Source organism: Rhinoraja longicauda, chromosome 16, assembly GCF_053455715.1.
Source record: "Rhinoraja longicauda isolate Sanriku21f chromosome 16, sRhiLon1.1, whole genome shotgun sequence".
Classification (NCBI taxonomy): Eukaryota; Metazoa; Chordata; class Chondrichthyes; order Rajiformes; family Arhynchobatidae; genus Rhinoraja; species Rhinoraja longicauda.
In genome coordinates, this window is record NC_135968.1 from 22132563 (window position 1) to 22154358 (window position 21796).

The following is a 21796-nucleotide window of genomic DNA, read 5'->3' on the forward strand; positions in this document are numbered from 1 at the left end:
ATCTGCCATCTTTCAGCCCACCCTTCCAAAAGGCCCAAGTCTCTCTGTAGACTTTGAAACTCTACTTCATTATTAACTACACCACCTATCTTAGTATCATCTGCATATTTACTAATCCAATTTGCCACACCATCATCCAGATCATTAATGTAAATGACAAACAACAGTGGACCCAACACAGATCCTTGGGGTACTCCACTAGACACTGGCCTCCAACCTGACATACAATTGTCAACCATTACCCTCTGGTATCTCCCATTCAGCCATTGTTGAATCCATCTTGTAACCTCACTATTAATACCCAACGATTCAACCTTCTTAATCAACCTTCCATGTGGAACCTTGTCAAATGCCTTACTGAAGTCCATATAGACAACATCCACAGCCTTGCCCTTATCAATTTCCCTGGTAACCTCTTCAAAAAATTCAAGAAGATTAGTCAAACATGACCTTCCAGGCACAAATCCATGTTGACTGTTTCTAATCAGGCCTTGTTTATCCAAATAATTATATATATTGTCCCTAAGTATCTTTTCCATTAATTTTCCCACCACAGACGTCAAACTAACAGGTCTATAATTGCTAGGTTTACTTTTAGAACCTTTTTTAAACAAAGGCACAACATGCGCAATGCGCCAATCTTCCGGCACCATCCCCGTTTCTAATGACGTTTGAAATATTTCCGTCATAGCCCCTGCTATTTCTGCACTAACTTCCCTCAATGTCCTAGGGAATATCCTATCAGGACCTGGAGACTTATCCACTTTTATATTTTTCAAAAGTGTCCGTACCTCCTCTTCTTTAATCCTCATAATTTCCATCACTACTCTACTTGTTTCGCTTACCTCACATAATTCAATATCCTTCTCCTCGGTGAATACCGAAGAAAATAAATTGTTTAATATCTCCCCCATTTCTTCCGGCTCAGCACATAGCTGTCCACTCTGACTCTCTAATGGATCAATTTTATCCCTCGCTATCCTTTTGCTATTGACATATCTGTAGAACCCCTTGGGGTTTACTTTTACATTACTTGCCAAAGCAGCCTCATATCTTTTTTTCGCTTTTCTAATTTCCTTCTTAAGATTCCTTTTACATTCTTTATATTCCTCAAGAACCTCATTTACTCCCTGCCGCTTATATTTATTGTATATCTCCCTCTTTTTCCGAACCAAGTGTCCAATTTCCCTGGAAAACCACGGCTCTTTCAAATTATTATTCTTTCCTTTCCACCGAACAGGGACATAAAGACTCTGTACTCTCAAAATTTCACCTTTAAATATCCTCCATTTCTCTATTATATCTTTTTCATAAAACAAAAAGTTCCATTTCACTCCTTTTAAATCCTTTCTCATCTCCTCAAAATTAGCCTTTCTCCAATCCAAAATCTCAACCCTTGGTCCAGATTTGACCTTCTCCATAATTATATTGAAACTAATGGCATTGTGATCACTAGACCCAAAGTGCTCCTCAACACATACCTCCGTCACCTGACCCGTCTCATTTCCCAACAGGAGGTCCAACACTGCCCCTTCTCTGGTAGGTACCTCTACGTATTGCTGCAAAAAACTATCCTGCACACATTTTACAAACTCTAAACCATCCAGTCCTTTAACAGAATGTGATTCCCAGTCTATGTACGGAAAATTGAAATCACCCACAATCACTACTCGGTGCTTACTACTAATATCTGCTATCTCCTTACATATTTGCTCTTCCAATTCTCGTTCCCTATTTGGCGGTCTATAATACACCCCTATAAGTGTTGCTAAACCTTTCTCATTTCTGAGTTCCACCCAAACAGCCTCCCTAATCGAGCCTTCTAGTCTGTCCTGCCAAAGCACTGCTGTGATATCCTCCCTGACAAGCAATGCAACACCCCCACCTCTTGCCCCTCCGATTCTATCACATCTGAAACAATGAAATCCTGGAATATTTAATTGCCAATCGCAACCCTCCTGCAACCATGTTTCACTGATCGCCACAACATCATACTTCCAGATGTCAATCCAGGCTCTAAGCTCATCCACCTTTCTTACAATGCTCCTAGCATTAAAATATACACATTTAAGGGACCCATCATTTCTTATTCTCAGTTTATTTCTTTTCACTTCTTTCTCTCCTACATATTGGGTCTGAGTGTTTCCCTTTTCTGCCTCCTGCCTCACACACTGCCTATTAGCTATCTGTGTTTGAGTCCCTCCCCCCAACCGTACTAGTACTTATTTTTGTTTTAACAAAAATAAATGTAATCAATTATTACAAGAATAAATATACAATACAAAACAATACCAAACAAACCTACCACCATAATACAAAATCGGGCCAATTATCTAAACAAGTATTCTTAAAAAAGCAAACACACTCTTAAACAACTATATATCGCCATCCTTATTAAGAATGCATTCCACACCCCGCGGTGCCCAGCGGTCCCGGAAATCCGCCAGGGGGAGTGTCTTGTCTGTACGGACATTGTGTGCGAAAGGGCCTGTCCTTGTCCTTGTGCTCTGTGTTCTGTGTCAGAATTGGTATTGTTTTCTAGAACACAGTTTGTTAACCAGTTACCCAGCTATTAATAGTAAAGATATCTAACAAGAGCAGAACTGAAGAGGCTTCAGTGGCATTCATAATAAATAACCTGGCCACGCAGAGTGGTAATGAATACTCTCCAATGCAATGTGTGGAGAGATTGTCTTCCTGTTCTGAATGGAATTGGAACTGTCCCGAACTGCAGCTACTGAAGGCTCGGTGTAATGTTCCTTCTTCTGTTGGCGTAATGTTTAAATCAACAACATTTTATCGAAATAAAAACAAGGCAGTGCAGCCGCAGTCTTTAGAAGGGCCCCGACACAAAACATCACCTATCCATGTTCTCCGGGGATGCTGCCTGACCCGCTGAGTTACTCCAGCACTTTGTGCCTTTAAAATTGTAGGAAATATTTATTTCATCAGAAGCATGGACATCCTGTATTCAAATCATTCCAAAATATAGGTTTCATCACTCAACTTTGCGGCTTTCATTTCGATATTGAACAAACAATTAATTGTGTTTTAAAATTTGTTCCATTGTGCAATTATGTTGTTATCCAATATTGACATTATTTTTGTATTGATACTATAATTTCACTCCCTTCCAACAATATGTTTTCATGGAGAAGGCAGTTTAATACGTAGGTTGTAATCAAGTTTATGAGCTTATGGACTCATCCATATGTTGCCCTAATTGAATTACTTCAATTATTGGAGAAACATAAGAAATTGTTTAGTTTAGTTTAGAGATACATGTTCATAAGTTATTGGAGCATTCGGCCCATCAAGTCTACACCACCATTCAATCATGGCTGATCTCTCTTTCCCTCTCAACCCCATTCTCCTGCCTTCTCCCCATGACTCCAGACACCCTTACAGAGTGGAAACAGGCTCTTCTTCCCCCTGAGTCACCACCGACCAACAGTCACCCCATATACTAATTCTTTCCTACCCACTAGGGACAATTTACAGAAGCCAATTGACCTGCATATGTTTGGAACGTGTGCAGAAACCGGAGCACCCGGAGAAAACCCATGTGGTCACAGGATCGAACCCAGGTCTCAGGCGCTGTGAGGCAGCAACTCTACCACTGCGCCACTGTTCCTCCTTTGGTGTAGGGGTCGGCATTGGATCCTGAAGCCTGTTCCACTGTTCAACAAGTTCCAATCCTGCCTGATCGCAGCTGATGATGCCGTTTTCTGCTCAGTTCCACTGTTGGTCCACACCCTAATCAGTATTAGTGACTAGTTTGCATCAGCCCTCGGGGACCAGAGACAATCATAACAAGAGCGAGGTCATGTTTTCTGGCACGTGGCCCAACTAATCCCTGTTGACGCCACCATCAGGGCTGGGATGGATCAGCCAGGGCACACATACATACATCCGTTTGGAGTGGATAGCCAAGGTAAAGCTCAAGTTGGAAATGTGCGAATGACCTACCCTCTCAATGATGTAAATCTAACGCATTTATCACAATGAAAGACACAATGAAAGAGTAATTCAGCGGGTCAGGCCGCATGGACAAGGGGACATCTCAGGTTGGGATGTCTCTTCAGAGTCAAGTAGGGTCCCAACCCGAAACGTCACCTATCCATGTTCTCCAGGGATGCTGCCTGACCCATTGAGTTTTTCCAGCACCTCGTATCTTTTCTTGGTAAACCAGCATCTGCAGTTCCTTGTTTCTGCTCTTAACAAAATGGTGTTTACACTTAACTCAATGAAGGGTATTCTCAGTATTGAAACAGAACTTAATTTCCAGCAGGGACTGTGAGGTGGCCATTCTCAAAGAAGGCTGATTTGGAATCAGGGAATGTTGCCGACTGGCCCACTGCAGACTGCAGGAGTACGTGCTGAGGGACGTGCTGAGGGACGCACTGAAGCCTAGTGCAGCCAACGCCAAGGGTCTGTGGGGGAGGGCCACAGTCTAGGGTCCTTCTGCTGTTGGGCATTGGGGGCAGGGTTTAGGACACCCCTCAAACAAGGGAAGGAATATCACCCCAGGGGGCCACATGGGTGACAAGGGTGTTTTGCTTAAATGTAGGTGTGAACACTACTGAGTATGAAACTAATGAAAGTATAGATACCGAGAACGTCCACAGTATCGATAGAGAGAATGTCTGTAGATATACTGTAAAGTTTATTTTGTGAAAAGAAAACTGGGATTATTAGTGAGGGTGAGGTCTGGTAAGTTCACCCTTTTGTTGGTTCCCACAACAACTGCTGCAGAAGCAGCCTGGAAACGTGTTCTTTAGGCTGCAATTCAATTGGTAACGGAGATACCAAGCCACTCATTGGTAACGGAGATACTAAGCCACTCATGTAGATTGGCAACGGCAATCTCATTGACAATAGCGGCAGAGTCGCGCAACGGTAGAGTTGCTGCTTTGCAAAGCCAGAGACCCGGGTTCGATCCTGACCTCTGGTGCTGTCTGTACGGAGTTTGTACATTCTCCCTGTGACCGCGTGGGTTTTCTCCAGGTACTTCGGTTTCCTCCCACACTACAAAGACATACAGGTTTGTAGGCTAATTTGCTTCAGTAAAAAATTGCGACTTGTCCCTAGCATGTAGGATGGTGCTCGTGTACGGGGTGATCGCTGGTCGGCATGGACTCGATGGGCTGAAGGGGCTGCTTCCGCGCTGTATCTCTAAAGTCTAAGGTCTGAAGTATATTTTGTGATGGCACAAAGTGCTGGAGTAACTCAGCGGGTCAGGCAGCATCTCTGGAGAGAAAGGATAGTTGACGTTTTGGGTCGGGACCCTTCTTCAAACTGAAAGTAGGGGGCAGGGAGATGGTGGAGGAGGGGGGTACTGAGGGTGGGTGGAGAAAGAGGTCAAGAGCTGGAGGCGAGAAAAGCCCAGGACTAATCAGGGCCATCCACAAATGACCTCAGGCAGGGAGGCGCCTAGTAAGTCCATTGTTGGCCAAGGAAGGTGTACAACGTGGTGAACTGTGGAACTGTTTAAAAGACTAGGGTGGAGGAAGGGAGCAAATGAGGAGCGGGGAGGGGAGTGTAGGTAGAGGTTACTTGTATTCTGCAGTTCTGAAGTCATATTCTGTGTCCTTGCTGCCCTCAGTGCTTTTACCAGCTGTATTTCAGCAAGCACTGATAAATTGGTCAACTGTCCAACATTAGCGGGCATAGCTATAAGATGAATGGGTGAAAGTTAAATGGCGATATGCGTGGCAAGGTGTTTACACAGGAGCAAAGGGGGCCAGGAACACACTGCCAGGGGTGGTGGTGGAGGAAGATATGATAGTGGCGTTTAAGAGGCTGTTGGCTAGGCACATGCAATAAAGGGACATGGATCATGTTCAGGCAGATGAGATCAGTTTAACTATGTGGAAACAAAGAACGGCAGATGCTGGTAATACACAAAAGGACACAAAGTGCTGGAGAAACTCAGCCGGACAGGCAGCGTCTCCGGGGAACATGGATACGTGAAGTTTTGGGTCAACACCCTTCTGAAAATCAGTCTGAAGAAGGGTTTTGACCCCAAACGTCACCTATCCATGTTCTCCAGAGATGCTACCTGACTCACTGAGTTACTCCAGCACTTTGTGTCCTTCAGTTTAACTATGCATCATGTTTGGTACAAACACTGTGGGCCGAAGGACTGTACAGTTCTATGTTCTGTGTCTATGTCCACAAGGATGTACAGGAATAGCTTGACTTGAGTCATGACCACAGGTTCTTGGCATTGCGGCCAGCATGTTGTCTAGTTCTTGTAACATATGAACCACAAGTGGGTCTTTTTTCCTGGTCCGATGCCATGGGGCTTCCTATGAAGGTTCCCTATGTTATTCCCACTAAATTGTACCTAGTTCCAGCATCTGGGAAGTTTGACGAAAGATGTGCACACGAGAGACAATTTACCATTTTTACCGAAGCAAATTAACATACAAATCTGTATGTCTTTGGAGTGTGGGAAGAAACCAAAACTTCCAGGGAAAACCCACCCGGTCACGAGGAGAACGTACAAACTCCATATCGACAGCACCCGTAGTCAGGATCGAACCTGGGTCTAAGGCTTGTGAGGAAGCAACTCTACCATTGTGCAACAGTGCCTCCCTAGTTAATAATTTAAATACAGCATCTTCAATTATGGGATCTGGGCTTACATATTCAATGGTTCAATGGTTCTTTCTTATTGTGTATACAGGGGCATACAGTTCAGTAAAGTATTGCCATACCTAAGCACAATCCCCGATAATACAAAGAGATTAAAAATGGTCCACTGAGATCACATGCAAGAATTGCTAGGTTTTGGCGCGATTTTTCATGTCCACTCCAGTCCGAGCGCTCAGTCTTCTGGGGTGGCGCCCGACCCAGGCGAGCCCCAGGCTGCTATAGGGCCTCCATCCGTCACCCCCTTCCGGATCGTCCAGCGAACCATCATCACTCTCCTCAGCCAACCTCGAGGGTGCGGAAAGTAAGACCTCTGGTTCACTCTCTTACCGGCCCGCGCTCTCGCATCTACTGTCACGGACTCCCTCCATCCTCCTCCCCGCCTCTCCGCTCCTCAGGGGGTGAGTAGGGACCTGGCTCAGCGATTCCCTCTACAGACCGCGGCCTGCGACCGCCGGCCTTCCGGCTGCGAGGCCTGGAGTCTCAGATCATTTTTACAGGCCTCTAGATTGAAATGTTATTCCGCCATACCTTTTGAATAACTTTCATCTCTCTTCGATAGAACTTGGAAGAAGAAAATCTATGGCAAGAACACCAAAAGCAGAACAGATCCTGATCTAAAACGGCAAGTGGTGTTGTCTGCACGTTGAATCTGAGCGGGGTGGGTTAATGTGGTTAATGTTTGGCACAGTAAATTGACTGGCTGCCCTTTCACTTCTTGGACCTCAGTTCAAATCCAGCTCACGTTGATGTAAGAATCCTCTCTCTGTTCACTGCAAAGCTTTATATGAAATGGCCGCAGCTCTGTGCCTCGTGTAAACCCACAGCACCAAACTATTCCCAATTAGGATGAAATTAGCAGCCTTATTGACGCACGGAATTATGTGCGGTGGAAAGTGGTGCCTTGCCATCTGGCAAGTGTTTGTGGCAGTCTAGAGGAAGCTTTACTTTCACCTAATTTATCCTGACATGACATTCACAAACATGGTTTGCAACAGCAGCAAAAGACTAAGACTCCCTTCAAACCAAATGTGTTTACTAAAGTGACAGTATGATTCGAGCTATGCAAAAGCCTATTTCCAAAACCCTTGTGCACACAAATGTGCACCTATCAACTGTCGAGGCACCTCCCCTAACTTGAGCAATAAATCTTTGGCCAAACACTTTGGACAAGCAACTGTACTGCTTAACAACTTTTCACTGTCAGTGAGAATTGATAACGTATTCACTTGAACTTAATAATTAGCAAGCACCAGAGTAGGCGGCCAGGGTATACTCGTTCTCGTTTAGTCGTACTCGTTCATACTCGTTCTGCCAAACAGGAATCCACTAATCTTTGGAAAGCTCCAGGTGCTGATGGGCACCCTTTTCCTCTGCAGAACTTTCTTCTGTCATCTCTCAACTGAAATGTGGAAAAGCTCAGGGTCTTGATAACATCCGCCCAGAATTCCTGAAACACTGCGGTCCTAAATGCCTGGCCTGGCTCCGTGAGTTTTACTCCTCTTGCTTCATTGGTCAGTCCATTCCGAAGATCTGGCGGAAAGCCACCGTCATTGCGCTACCAAAACCAAACAAGCCTGCGGACGACCCAAGGAACTATCGGCCCATCTTACTCCTCTGTGTCCCGTACAAGCTCCTCGAATGGCTTCTCCTGGCCCGGCTCGATCCAATCGTTGACCCTCAACTACCCGCTGAACAAGCCGGATTTCGACGTGGACGCTACACCACCCACCAAATAGTCAAGCTGACCAATGACATCGAAGACAGTTTTGAAAAGGGTCACAAGGCGGGCATCACACTGGTGGGCCTCACCGCCACTTATGATACTGTGCGGCACCAGGGCTTGATCTTGAAGCTCCTCCGAACCATCCCTGACCGTCATTTAGTGCGGTTCCTTGCCAACATCCTTGCCAACCGCAGTTTTGTACTCAAGACCAGCGATGGACAATCTAGCCGACTGCGACGCCTAAGAAACGGAGTCCCCCAAGGCTTGGTACTGGCCCCCATGCTCTTCAATCTCTATATCAGCGATCTGCCTCGCGCCAGTATGGATACGCAGATGATTTGGCCCTACTGCACTCGGACAACAGCTGGTCAAATGTTGAGAATGTGCTCTCGGCGGATATGGAATTTGTCGCGGGCAACCTTAAGACCTGGAGACTAAAACTGAGTGTGGCAAAAACCACCACAACGGCCTTTCACCTGAACAACAAGGAAGCTCAACACCAGCTAACTGTCACCCTCAATGGGTCACCTCTACCCTACGACCCATTTCCTACATACCTCGGGGTGAAACTAGATCGGCGGCTGACCTACAAGCAACACCTTGAGGCTCTCCGTGCTGAAGTCTCGGCACGGAACATCCTCCTGCGATGCTTGGCCGGATTGTCATGGGGCGCCAGGACATCTACTCTTCGAACCAGTGCTCTTGCACTCGTGTACAGCGCCACTGAGCACACCGCCCCAGCATGGTGCCGCAGCGCTCATACCAGCAAGCTAGACGCCACCCTCAACGACACCATGCGGATCATCACTGGCTGCCTACGTCCTACTCCGATGGATCTCCTGCTGGTGCTCGCAGGTATCGCACCCGCCAAGCTTCGCAGAGAGTTCTTCACTCATAGGCTGGTGTGCAAGGCCACATCGGGCGCCAAACATCCTTTGCACCACCTCGCCCAGAATTCACCACAACTGGGACCTCAACGCCTGTCATCTCGTCGCCCTTTCTCCCGTCATGCAGCGACCCTCTGTGGCTCCGGTTTCAACATACTCGGAGCATGGAGAACCAGCTGGGAACAGACATCGTGACCTCTTCAATTCACTGTCGCACCGAACACCACAGCCCCACCCGGCTCGGACATGCCCCACAAAGAGTGGGTCGCCCTGAACCGGCTCTGCACAGGGGTCGGCCGGTTCAACGCCAACATGCATCGTTGGGGGTTGCGTCCATCAGCAGCCTGCTTGTGTGGAGCAGACCACAAACAGCGCAGCATTTTCGACTGCACAGGCCGACAATAAGAAAAATAACCCTCCTCTGCCACCCTTTGTCTCCTGCCACTGCCAATTCTGTTACCAACTTACTAGCTCACTCTGGATCCCGTGTGATCTCTCTATCCAGAACAGCCTGCCATGCGAGATCTTGTGAAAGGCCTTGCTATGGTCCTTATAGACAATAGACACAAAATGCTGGAGTAACTCAGCGGGACAGGCAGCATCTCTGGAGAGAAGGATTGGATGAAGTTACAGGTCGAGACCCTTCTTCACAATATCTACATTCCTCCTAAGATAAGACACAAAATGCTGGACACAAAATGCTGGTGTAACTCAGCGGGACAGGCAGCATCTCTGGAGAGAAAAAATGGGAGATGTTTCAGGTAGAGACCCTTCTTCAGCCTTCTTCTGAAGAAGGGTCTCGACTCGAAACGTCACCCATTCCTTCTCTCCAGAGATGCTGCCTATCCCGCTAAGTTACTCCAGCATTTTGTGTCTACCTTCGATTTAAACCAGCATCAGCAGTTCTTTCCTACACACAAAATGCTGGAGTGATCCAACGGGTCAGACAGCATCTCTGTGGAAAAGGAATAGGTCCAGAGATGCTGCCAGACCCGCTGAGTTACTCCAGCATTTGGTGTCTATCTTCAATGTAAACCAGCATCTGCAGTTCCTTCCTCTACATTCCTCTCTTCACCCCTCTTGCTCACCTCTTCAAAAACTGAATAAAATTTGTGAGAAACTATATATCCTGAGTATAAATCTCGGTTATAATTTAGTATTCCATAATGCAGGATCTTGCAGCAATTCAATGTACCTTTGTTTCTAATCTGTATATTTGCAATAGTGAGGGAAAGTTTACTCAGGGAGCAATGGGATAAGAATTTCCAGACTACGTTAGTTTAAAAAAAAATGTGCATTTAATTTAAATTCTCTCTGAATGACAACTACCATCTCCATAAATACACAGTTAAAAAATGTCAGTTTCACACACTGGTTGGTGGAAAGTTTATTTTCATTTCCAGTTCATTTACAATAGTTTCATGTTTGGTGGGCCCAAATTCTGTTTGCGAATTTAACCACAGCGAATGTTTGCAATGTTTGAATAGAAAGGCAGACGACCAGAACTTCTTTTAAAGGAGGTTTTCTTACCCAGTTCATCAGTTGATCTAAAAAAGCGATTCCCAACAGCATGTTATCCTACCAGCAGGAACGTCCTCTGATCGCCTTGAATGTGAAAATGTGAAAATAGTACTATAAGTGCTGCAGAAGATTCTCTTTATTGCTTCAGTAGCCTAAGGAACAAGTAACATAATCCCATTTGGTCTTCTGTGCCTGTGCATTGCAGCATGGCATTTAGCAATAAACTGACAGGAGTCAAGAGTGTTTAATTGTTTAGTTTAGTTGTGTTTAGTTTAGAGATACAGCGTGGAAACAGGCCCTTCGGCCCATAAGTCCACGCTGACCATCGATTACACTATCACTATCTTACACAGTAGGGACAATATTACAATTTTACCGAAGCCAAATAACCTACAAACCTGCACGTCTTTGGAATGTGGGAGGAAAATGGAGCACCCGGAGAAAAACCATGCAGTCACGGGGAGAATGAACAAACTCCGTACAGACATCACCTGTAGTCAGGATGGAACCTGGATCTCTGGCACTGTAAGGCAGCAACTCTACTGCTGCGCCACTGTGCCACCCATATAAGCCAAAATATGTTATATGTACCGAAAATGGAACAAAGAAATTCTTACTTGCAACTGCATTATAGGCCTGTAAACATCACTCAAAGATAACATAATAAAACAAAACAAACTCAATCAATTATAAACCCCAATATTATTTTTAAAAGCCCAAACTCCTCAGTACAACCAAGACAGTTTGTAGCTCATAGTTTAGGTAATGTTTGTAGTGTTCAAGAGCCTGATGGCTGTTGGAAGAACCTATTCTTGTATCTAGTGATCACAGTTTCTCTGTATCTTCTTCTCGATATCAAGTGTGAAATGAGAGTGTGGCCAGGGTGGTGTAGGTCTTGATGATACTGGCTGTCATTTAGAAGGGCCACCTCCTACAGATCCCTTCGGTGCTAGGGTGGTCCGTACCTTTTTTAACTAGGCAGTGTTCACCACTTTTTGTAATCTCCTTCGTTCCTGGCGTTAGAGTTGCCAAACCAGGCCCTAGTGGTGGTTTAGGTTATCTTTATCAAGTGTACCGAGGTACAGTTTAAAAAAAAAATTGTTGCATTAAATCCAGTCAAAGAAGAATATACATGTTTACAATCAAGCTGTCCTCAGTGTACAGCTAAAGGATAAAAGGAACAACATTTAGTGCAAGATAAAATCCAATTAAAGATAGTTCAAAGATATCCAATGAGGTAGATGGGTCAGGACTGCTCTCTAACTGGTGAGAGGACTGTTCAGTTGCCTGATAACAGCAGGGAAGAAACTGTCCCTGAATCTGGAGGTGTGTGTTTCCACACTTCTGTACCTCTTGCCTGATGGGAGAGGGGAGAAGAGGGAATGACTGGTGTGAGACTGGTCCTCGATTATACTGGTGGCCCTGACGAGGTAGCATGGTGTCAATATGATCTCTAACATGCACCTGTCGGAGTTCAAGAGAGTATTTTGGCCCTTAGCTCTGTTACTGGACCCATCACAGAGTCAGGAGCGGGATGTCTACATGGTGAGGGACAAGTGCATTTCACATTGAGCCCCTGGGCTTTGTGTTGTGGAGTACAACACATTCATTTGAATGGAGATGTTGATCATGATTGGTTTAGAAATAGAGCATGGAAACAGGTTCCTTGGCCCAACAAGTCCATGCTGACCATCGATCATCTGTTCACACTAGTTCTATGTTATCTCATTTTCTCATCCACTCCCTACAAACTAGGAGCAATTTTATAGAGGCCAATCAACCTACAAACCTGCACGTCTTTGGGAAGTGGGTGGAAATGAAGCACCCGAAAGAAGCCTACATGTTCACAGGGAAAACGTGCCAACTCCACACAGAGGTCAGGTTCGAGCCTGGGTCTATGGCGCTGTGAGGCAGCGGCTCTACCAGCTGTGCCACACTGTGCTGCCCAAACCTATTGAAAAGTGCTGGTGAATGATTTGAATTAATTTTATTCATTTTAGTTCATCTTAATGCTCTTTATTAATTTCTAATAAGTGCTTTTAGAGATATAGTGACGCAGCAAGGAAACAGGATCTTTGGCCCATCCATCCTTGGCAGCCAAACGTCCCCTTCCCAAACTTGTCCTGTCTGCCTGCAATTCATCTTATGGCCCTCTAAACCTTTCCTTTCCAAACATCTTTTAAACTTGTACCTGCCTCGACCACTTCCTCTTGCAGGAATATATCCAGCATCCTCTGTGTGAAAAACCTGTCTCCCAGGACCCCTTTAAATCTTTCCCCTCTCCTTAATCCTGTGCACTCCAGCTTTAAACTCCCCCACCCTGGAAAAAAGACTGTGACCATCCACCTTATCATGCCCCTCATGGTCTTATAAGCTTCCATAAGATCCACCCCTCAGCCTCCTTTGCTCCAGAGAAAACAATCCCAGCCTCTGCACAGGAAGAAGTCACAGATGGAAGATATTTTTAACACATGTTGAATAAATGTTCCCAACTGCAGCAATCATTTCTTTTGAAACTGCCTTTGAATATGTTGATTAATACTGATGCACTCAGAATCGATGTACTGCCAAAACTAAGAGTATTAAAACATGTTTTAATATTCTTCCTTGTCCTCAAAATCCATTTATTGAGTAACAGTGGGAACTTATTGGGGAAACTGGGGGAAAAGAGTTGTAAAGATTCACACTAAATCTCTATCATGTAGGGACAGGCTGTCTTAAGAAGTGTTTTGGAAAGCAGTGTCAAAACACATAGGAACATGCAGTTCTATTGCCAAAACTTTATTTTGTGACTTGATGTTAACTCAAAAAAATACACAGCTGTTCTGGCTCTTTATCCCCTTTAAAGACATATTGATGGCTATGCAAATTAAAAGAACAGAGAGAACCCAAAAATGTATATAACAGTTTCTTCAAGTGTGCGACATATCTCTATTCTCACTTCAACTTCTTCTCAAGCAGTTGCTGCTGTGCTTTTACAAAAGACGGACAATTACCAAATGGATGTGTTAAATTCTGCACATTCACAATTACAAGTTACAATATCGGCAAAATTAGCTGAATCTGAACAAGAAAACATAGAGACTGCTGCTAAGAAAAAAATGGAAAATGTAATTACAATTGGATATTCCAAATTCTGAAATTCGAAGACCTCTTGCACTATGAATGATCCCACTGCTTGCTTTGCTGATTCTGGTTTCCATACAACAATGATAGAAAGTTTTAATTCAGTCTACGGGTCTGTGTCAGTCTTTGAAATCTGCAATTGCGTGCATACGTGTCTAGGCCCAGCACATTGATATTGGGCCTCAGAAATCCAAATTGTGATTAACATCAAAATAAGCTCAGTAAAATAAAATAGGTTCTCTTTCCAACTTAAGCATAGATGAAAATAGATTATGTATAGGAGTTGGCTTAATTTTGGAGGGGTTGGTATCCAAAAAATTAAAGACACCGTTTAATTCCAGTTCACCACCAATCCTATGAGACTAAATAGGTTGGTTTACTCATGTAAACATAACAAAGCACAATCAATACACAGACTCGCATCTTAGCATAAGTAATGTGTTCATGAGCATTGTAGATACAGTATGTCTCTTTGAATATCAGTGTTACATTATTAAGTTTGCTACAAGGAAGATGACATTGAAAGGATGATGGTGGAATAAAGATTAGTTACAATAAAAGCCTAACTATCAATCTTCTTCAAGTTCTTCTTGACATGAAAATCATTAATTGTTTGTGACATTTTCATTGCCTTCTAAAATATTTATTTATGGAATGTTTTTGTCACTGGCCAGGCCAGAATTTATTACCCAAATGAATGGGGGGATAGTGAAGGTAGACACAAAATGCTGGAGTAACTCAACGGGTCAGGCAGCATCCCTGGAGAGAAGGAATAGGTGACATTTCGAGTCGAGACCCTTCTTCAGACTGAGAGTCAGGTGAGAAGGAAACTGGAGATATGGAAAGGTACGGAGCTAATGGGGAGGATAGTGAGCTGCCTGCCGCAGTTCTTTTCATGAATATATTTATAACCAGTGACAATGAAGGAATGGTGCTCTATTTCAAGTAAGTATCATGTGTAACTTGGAGGGGTTACTGCCGATAGTTTTTCTCTCATATACTCACTGACTTTGTTCCTTGAGATGTTGCAAGTGGAGATGGTGCTGGGGAAGGGGTCTTGGTGACAAGTTGCAGTATGTGTGCTAGACAGTGGACACTGTGTTAATGATGGAGGAAGTGGTGGAGGGAATTGCCAGTTAATACAGATGCATGAGGTGGATGATGCTGTGCTTCCTGAGCATTGCTGAACCTGCTGTTCCAGGCAGACACTCTACCATGTTCTCACTCGTACTTTAGGTTGGCAGATAAGCTTTAGTGAGTCAGGAGGCAGGATACACACTCCAGAAGACCCAGCCTCTGGTCTGGCAAGGAAGGAGCAACAAATTTGATTCCTCATATTTCCTCATTTCTTATCTGGTTGAAATATGGCCTGGCATAAATTTAGATTTAGTCACTCACAGAATGTACTTCCCAATTTCATCAGCTATTTGACATCTACATCATCCAATACATAGATTATCACAATACAGATTATATCCCATTGTCTCTCTAGTACATCACATACCAATACACAGATAAACTAATTCAAACTGGCTGTTAGGCCTAATCAACTTTAAATTCCTTGCAATGAAAACTGTAATTTTCTAATCTACATTTTTTTTAAATTCAAGACGGTACACACAATCTGATGACCCAAGTAATTAATTTTGGATAGCACAACATCAATTTTAAAATGTAACATGTGTTCATGTGTATGCAACAAATTAACTTAAAAGAAAAACATTAAGACAATAATGATGAATCTGCAATGAACTCAAAGGTAATTTGGTAAATATATACATAAGTCTGTCGGAATAACATGCACTTATCAGACAATGTATCTAATTACTTAATGGTTCCTGGTTACTTCAGGCTTGATTTATTTCTTACATGAATTCCCCCAGGAAATAATTTATTACTGTTATGAATAAATATTGCATGAACAGGATAGGAGTATTGAAAGCAGTGGTTTCCTGACAAATAAACAGATTTCCTGCATCCAAATAACAGGATTCACAAATGTAAATTCAGTCTGAAGCAGGGTCCTGGCCCGAAGGTGACCCATGCATGTTCTCCAGGGATGCTGCCTGACTCACTGAATTACTCCAGCACTTTGTGTCTTTTTTTTTCATAAATGCAAATTTTTGTATCAGAACAAAATGGCTATATTTTCTGACAGTATTCCAGGGGATCAACTGTTAAATAATGGTAGATATTAGGATTATGTTGGTCTTCAAAGAGAGAGGTCAAAAGGGCTATGAAAATACAACAGTCAGTGGAAAGGGAAGGTACGTTTACTAACAACAGAAATAAAAGGATAATCAAAGTGGAATAAAGATGAAGGAGGTCACACAGAATTGCAAGTGATTTTCCTAAACCTTCTCATAAGCATGTGGATGGGGGGGGGGGGGCAGAAATAGGGTGGGGGGTGTAACAGAAGAGCACATGGACAAATAGGTTTGGCAGCACGGTGGTGCAGCGGTAGAGTTGCTGCCTTACAGCGCTTGCAGCACAGGTGACCCGGGTTCAATCCCGTACTGTCTGTACGGAGTTTGTACGCTCTCCCTGTGCCACGTGGGTTTTCTCAGAGATCTTCGTTTCTTCCCACACTAAGGCATACAGGTTTGTTAGTTAATTGGCTTGGTATAAGTGTAAATTGTCCCTAGTGTGTGTAGGATAATGTTATCGCGATCGTTGGTCGCTGGTCAGAGCGGACTTGGTGGGCCGAAGGGCCTGTTTCCACGCTGTATCTCTAAACTAAACTAATAATTATTCAAACAGGACCACATAGAATTGACCCAAAATACTAAAGGAGATCAGGAAACAGTGAGCACAGATGATAAATTGTACTTTTAAAAAGTATTTGGAAATAGAAATTCCTAAAAGACCCAGATGTTGCACATGTTACATCCCCGAAGAAAGCAAAAAAGTCAGTAAATTAAAAGATAGTTAATATTTCCGCCGAATGTTTATTTTGAGGCCCAAATTCCAGGAAACTGAGTCATTCATGAGGCATTTCCCACACATGCAAAACCTGCAAGTAAAGGGATTGATTAGAGTGTTCTGTGGGATATTAGGGATAGGGCTATCTGCTGCAGATTGGTGTTGGGACTGGGAAGAAGTCAGTAGTGTTAGGCAATGGTGGTAGTTGTATCTGGCAGTTAAGAGACCAAGTGCAGAATGTGTTCAAGAAAGCAGATGCTGGTTTAAACTGAAAATAGACACAAAGTGCTGGAGTAACTTCAGCGGGACAGGCAGCATCTTTGGAGAGAAGGAATGGGTGACGCTTCTTCAGACGGTCTTCTTAAGAGGTTTGTCTGTGTTGGGGCTATCAAGTCAGGGGTGAGATCATGGGGCAGTATTGGGAGAGGGTCACTAGTTTCATGTGGGGAGCACCAAGGGTGAGTCAGGTATGTAGATTAAGAGTACGGACCCAAGTCAGATTTCCAGTGCTTTGCTCTGAAGCTGTTGAAGAGGAGATGGTGACAATAAAGAAATGGACAAATGTATAAAATGGTGATGAAAGAATAATTGAAAAACCCAGGGAAAGTTAATGAAGGAGGCTCTTTGTAAAGGGGTTTCATGTGAGCAATTTAATTTAATTCAATACTCTATCAATTGGGTGCACACTATGTTTTTAATCATTCCCTACATCAGAATCTGTAGCAGCATAAATCAATCACATGCAACTGTATTCATAAGTCATAGGAGCAGAATTAGGGGATTCAACCCATCCAGTCTACTCCGCCATTCAATCATGGCTGATCTATCTTTCCCTCACAACCCCATTCTCCTGCCTTCTCCCCATAACCTTTGAAACCCTTACTAATCAAGAATCTGTCACTCTCCGCTTTAAAGCTACCCAAATGACTTGGCCTTCACAGCCGTCTGTGGCATTTTGCACTGTTCAAACTGAACTTTATTGTCTTGATGGTCTATTATTTCTCACAGTACGGGTTAAAATGTAAATATACTAATTTTGCATGATTAAGATGAGGTCAACTTTCCACGTACATAGATCATGTATAATTTGAATATAATCTCGAATTTTTATTCAAGAATGTGTTTTACATGTCATTTTGCAGAATATTTACCAAAATAATTCCTTTGAGTTCATTATTTTTGACACCTTTGACAACTGATGCCTCAAGATTATGCTCTTGATTATTAGTGTACATACAGTATCCTTATAATGGTAACATAGGATAGAAACTTGACCTTGGTCACATGGGCTAAACCAGAGTAACAACTACACTTTGTGCTTCACAATAATAGTTTGGTTTCACATCAATCAATGGAATAGAAGTGGAGTCCAACTCTCCTTTGCAATTATGTTGTGTTTGACATATGTGATCCAGAACAAAATTCTCCCCATTGATACTTATTTATTGTTTTAATGGAGCCATTGTCCAACTTCTTTTAAATAGCAGGACGTGAAGTATTCACATGCTGTCATTTGAAAGATCCTAATTTTAAGGCAGTACACAATGATTCATAGAAAAATAAAGTGCAAATCTAAGAACGGACCATGTGGTGCCATCTAAAGAAGTCAATGAAAGTAAACCCCTGGATTTGTTTAAATGCGTTACTCAATTTTGTTTTAGACCAGCTAGAGAAGCAAATGGCTCTCACAATTTCCATTGCAACTATTCAAATACAGAGTAGAGGCCAAGCTGCAACATCAGAGTCAGTATCCAGAATACAAACTGTTTGGCATTCAGGAACAGGCTGGGATTTGTCCCACTTGAATCTGTGAAAAAGCACAAAGAGATTACAAATTGTTCCTTCTGTACATCAACAGTATTGATAAAAGGTGGCCTGATGTAAACATAGTGTATGAAAGGAACACACATCCTATTAAAACACACTGCATTATTTCAGTTATTTAGGTGAGGTCTCATCAATGCATTGCAACAGCAAGATTATTCCTACTTTTAAATCCTACTTTTCAATAAAGGTGAATATGCCATTTTCCTTCCTAATTACTTGATATATCTGCGTGCTAATTTACTGTGCTTCTTGCACAAAGAAATCCAGATCTCTCTCAACATTTCTACATCCCCCACATTTTAAATAACATAGCATTTTATTCACCTGACCAAAATCTAAAACCTTACAGTCACGATAACCACTGTGCTTTACGGTTTGCAGATTTGTGTTCTCGCGACATATTTTCCCAGCTACCTCTATATCGCCCGCAGGTTTGGATACAATACACTTAGTCACTTCATGTAAGGTGACTATCAATGGTAAATAGCTGAGGCTGCACCACTCATGCCTGTGGCACCCCAGTGGTTTTTGCTTACTAACATAAAAACAAACAATTCTCTCTTTTCCATCAGCTAACCAATGCTTTAGCAATGTTCTGGCAAGATTATCCTCAAAGCCACGAGTCCTTATCTTGTGCAATAAATTGATAATTGGCAACTAATTAATTGGACTTTCAAAACACAATTTGCACCATATCCGCTGGTTCTCCTTTATCCATCCTGTTATTCACATCCTCAGAGCTAAAACTTAATTTGCCTTCCTGAAAATCACACTGACTCTGTAATCAAGTTCTGAATTTCCAAGTGCACTGGTGTTGTTTCATTCCGAAGTGCTATGGTATTTTGTCACGTTTGTTTCCATTTCCTCCGCTGTTAATAATCATTCTGTTAATTTTTCACTACAATGCCCGTCTACTCACCCACACCCCGATCCGTGACCATATCACCCCCGTCCTTTACAAACTCCACTGGCTCCCCATCCCCCAGAGAATCCAGTACAAAATCCTCCTCATGACCTACAAAGCCCTCCATAACCAGGCCCCATCCTACCTGACTGACCTCCTCCACAGGCACACTCCCACCTGCACCCTCCGCTCTGCTGCTGCCAATCTCCTATCCCCCCCCCCCCCCTCCGGACCAAACTCAGATCCTGGGGGGACAGGGCTTTCTCCATCGCTGCTCCCACCCTATGGAACTCACTACCCCAAACCATCAGAGACTCCTCCTCACTCACCACATTCAAAACATCACTGAAGTCTCACCTGTTCAGTACTGCCTTCAACCACTGAAGGTTACCTCACCTTCTGTCTCCTTTCTCTGTTTGTTTACTTATTTATCTATTTATTCACTTCCCTATGTTCTTTAAATCCCTGTAAAGCGTCTTGAGTATATGAAAAGCGCTATATAAATGTAATACATTATTATTATTATTATTATTATTTCTTACACATTGGTGTGCTTTTAGACTTCCGCAGATGCAATTGTTTGCTCAACATCTCTGTCATTTCCTTACTTCCCCATTATTACTGTGCCCATCGCTGCCTTTCAAGCACCTTTTTGCTCACTTTTTGCACAATTTGAAGCTCTCGTAATCCATTTTCATATTCTTTATTAGGAACAGCAAGCAATTTGGAAGACAAATAACACATTGGGCTTTATTGCAAAAGTATCTATGTATAAAACTCCAAAGACAGGTTTGTAGGTTAATTGGCTTGGGTTTGTATGCTTGGTATAAGTGTAAATTATCCTTAGTGTGTGTAGGGTAGTGCTAATGTGTGGGGATCGCTGGTTCGGTGCGGACTCGGTGGGCCGAAGAGCCTGTTTCCGCATTGTATCTCTAAACTAAACTATAATAGTAGAAACATTTTGCTCCAATTATTCATCACCTTAATGATACTGTATCTGAAATATTATATACAGCTCAGGTCTCCCCCGCTGGGGAATAGGGGTAATAAAGAGTGCGGTGAAGGTTCAGTAAATAGATTCCTGTGGTGGCAGGTGTATCCTATGAGGAGAGATTAAACAGACTGGAGAGATTAAAAATGTTCTCGAGTTTTGAAGAATAATGTGCAATCATTGAAGCGTACAAAATACTGATCAGCATTTCCAAGGTAGATGAAGAGTTTATGTTTCCCCTGGTATGGGTGTCTAAAACTAGAGTTCACCATCTCAAGGTATGGTGTGCAGTTCTGGTCGCCAAATTATAGGAAGGATGTCGACAAAATGGAGAGGGTACAGAGGAGATTTACTAGAATGTTGCCTGGGTTTCAGCACTTAAGCTACAGAGAGAGGTTGAACAGGTTGGGTCTTTATTCTTTGGAGCGTAGAAGGTTGAGGGGGGAGTTGATGGAGGTTTTTAAAATTTTAAGAGGGACGGACAGAGTTGACGTGGGTAGGCTTTTCCCCTTGAGAGTGGGGAAGATTCCAACAAGGGGACATAACTTTAGAATTGAGGGACAAAAGTTTAGGGGTAACATGAGGGGTAATTTCTTTACTCAGAGGGTGGTGGCTGTATGGAATGGGCTTCCGGTGGAAGTGGTGGAGGCAGGCTCGATTTTATTATTTAAGAGTAAATTGGATAGGTATATGGATGAGAGGGGATTGGAGGGTTATGGTCTGAGAGCAGGTAGATGAGACTAGGTCAGAGAGAGTGGTCGGCGTGGACTGGTAGGGCCGAACGGGCCTGTTTCCGTGCTGTAGTTGCTATATGGTTATTATATAAGGCAAGAGATTGGCCCCTTAGGACATGTAAGAAGAAGTGTCTTCACCCAGGGTAGTGGTTGTTCAGAATTCTCTATCCAAGAGGGTTTGAAAACTGTCAATAAGTATATTCAAGATAAATACTGACAAATGACTAGATATTCAGGGAATGATAGGAATATGGGGTTAATACAGGAAATTGAACCTAAGGTAAAAATATAAATCAGCCAGATCTTACTGAATAGTAAAGCAAAACTATGGGTCAGAGAGAGAACCTTAGTTTCTTATTTAGCTTAGTTTAGTTTAGATTAGAAATACAGCACGGAATCAGCCCCTTCGGCCCACCGATAAACAATCCCCGCACATTAACACTATCCTACACTCTTGGGACAATTCTACTTTTATACCAAGCTAATTAACCTACAATACTA

At 43.2% G+C, this 21796-nt stretch overlaps 1 protein-coding gene across 1 annotated transcript in view; it reads right to left on the bottom strand.

Moving 5' to 3' along the window:
* Nucleotides 1-10587: 10587 nt before the first annotated feature.
* cusr (Copper-only SOD repeat protein) overlaps nt 10588-21796 on the bottom strand; it is an 87330-nt gene continuing 76121 nt past the window's right edge. Inside the window, exon 10 of the mRNA XM_078413401.1 lies at nt 10588-18646. Coding sequence (XP_078269527.1) covers nt 18543-18646 — 104 coding nt within the window. The 3' untranslated portion in view covers nt 10588-18542. The remainder of the gene's footprint in view (nt 18647-21796) is intronic.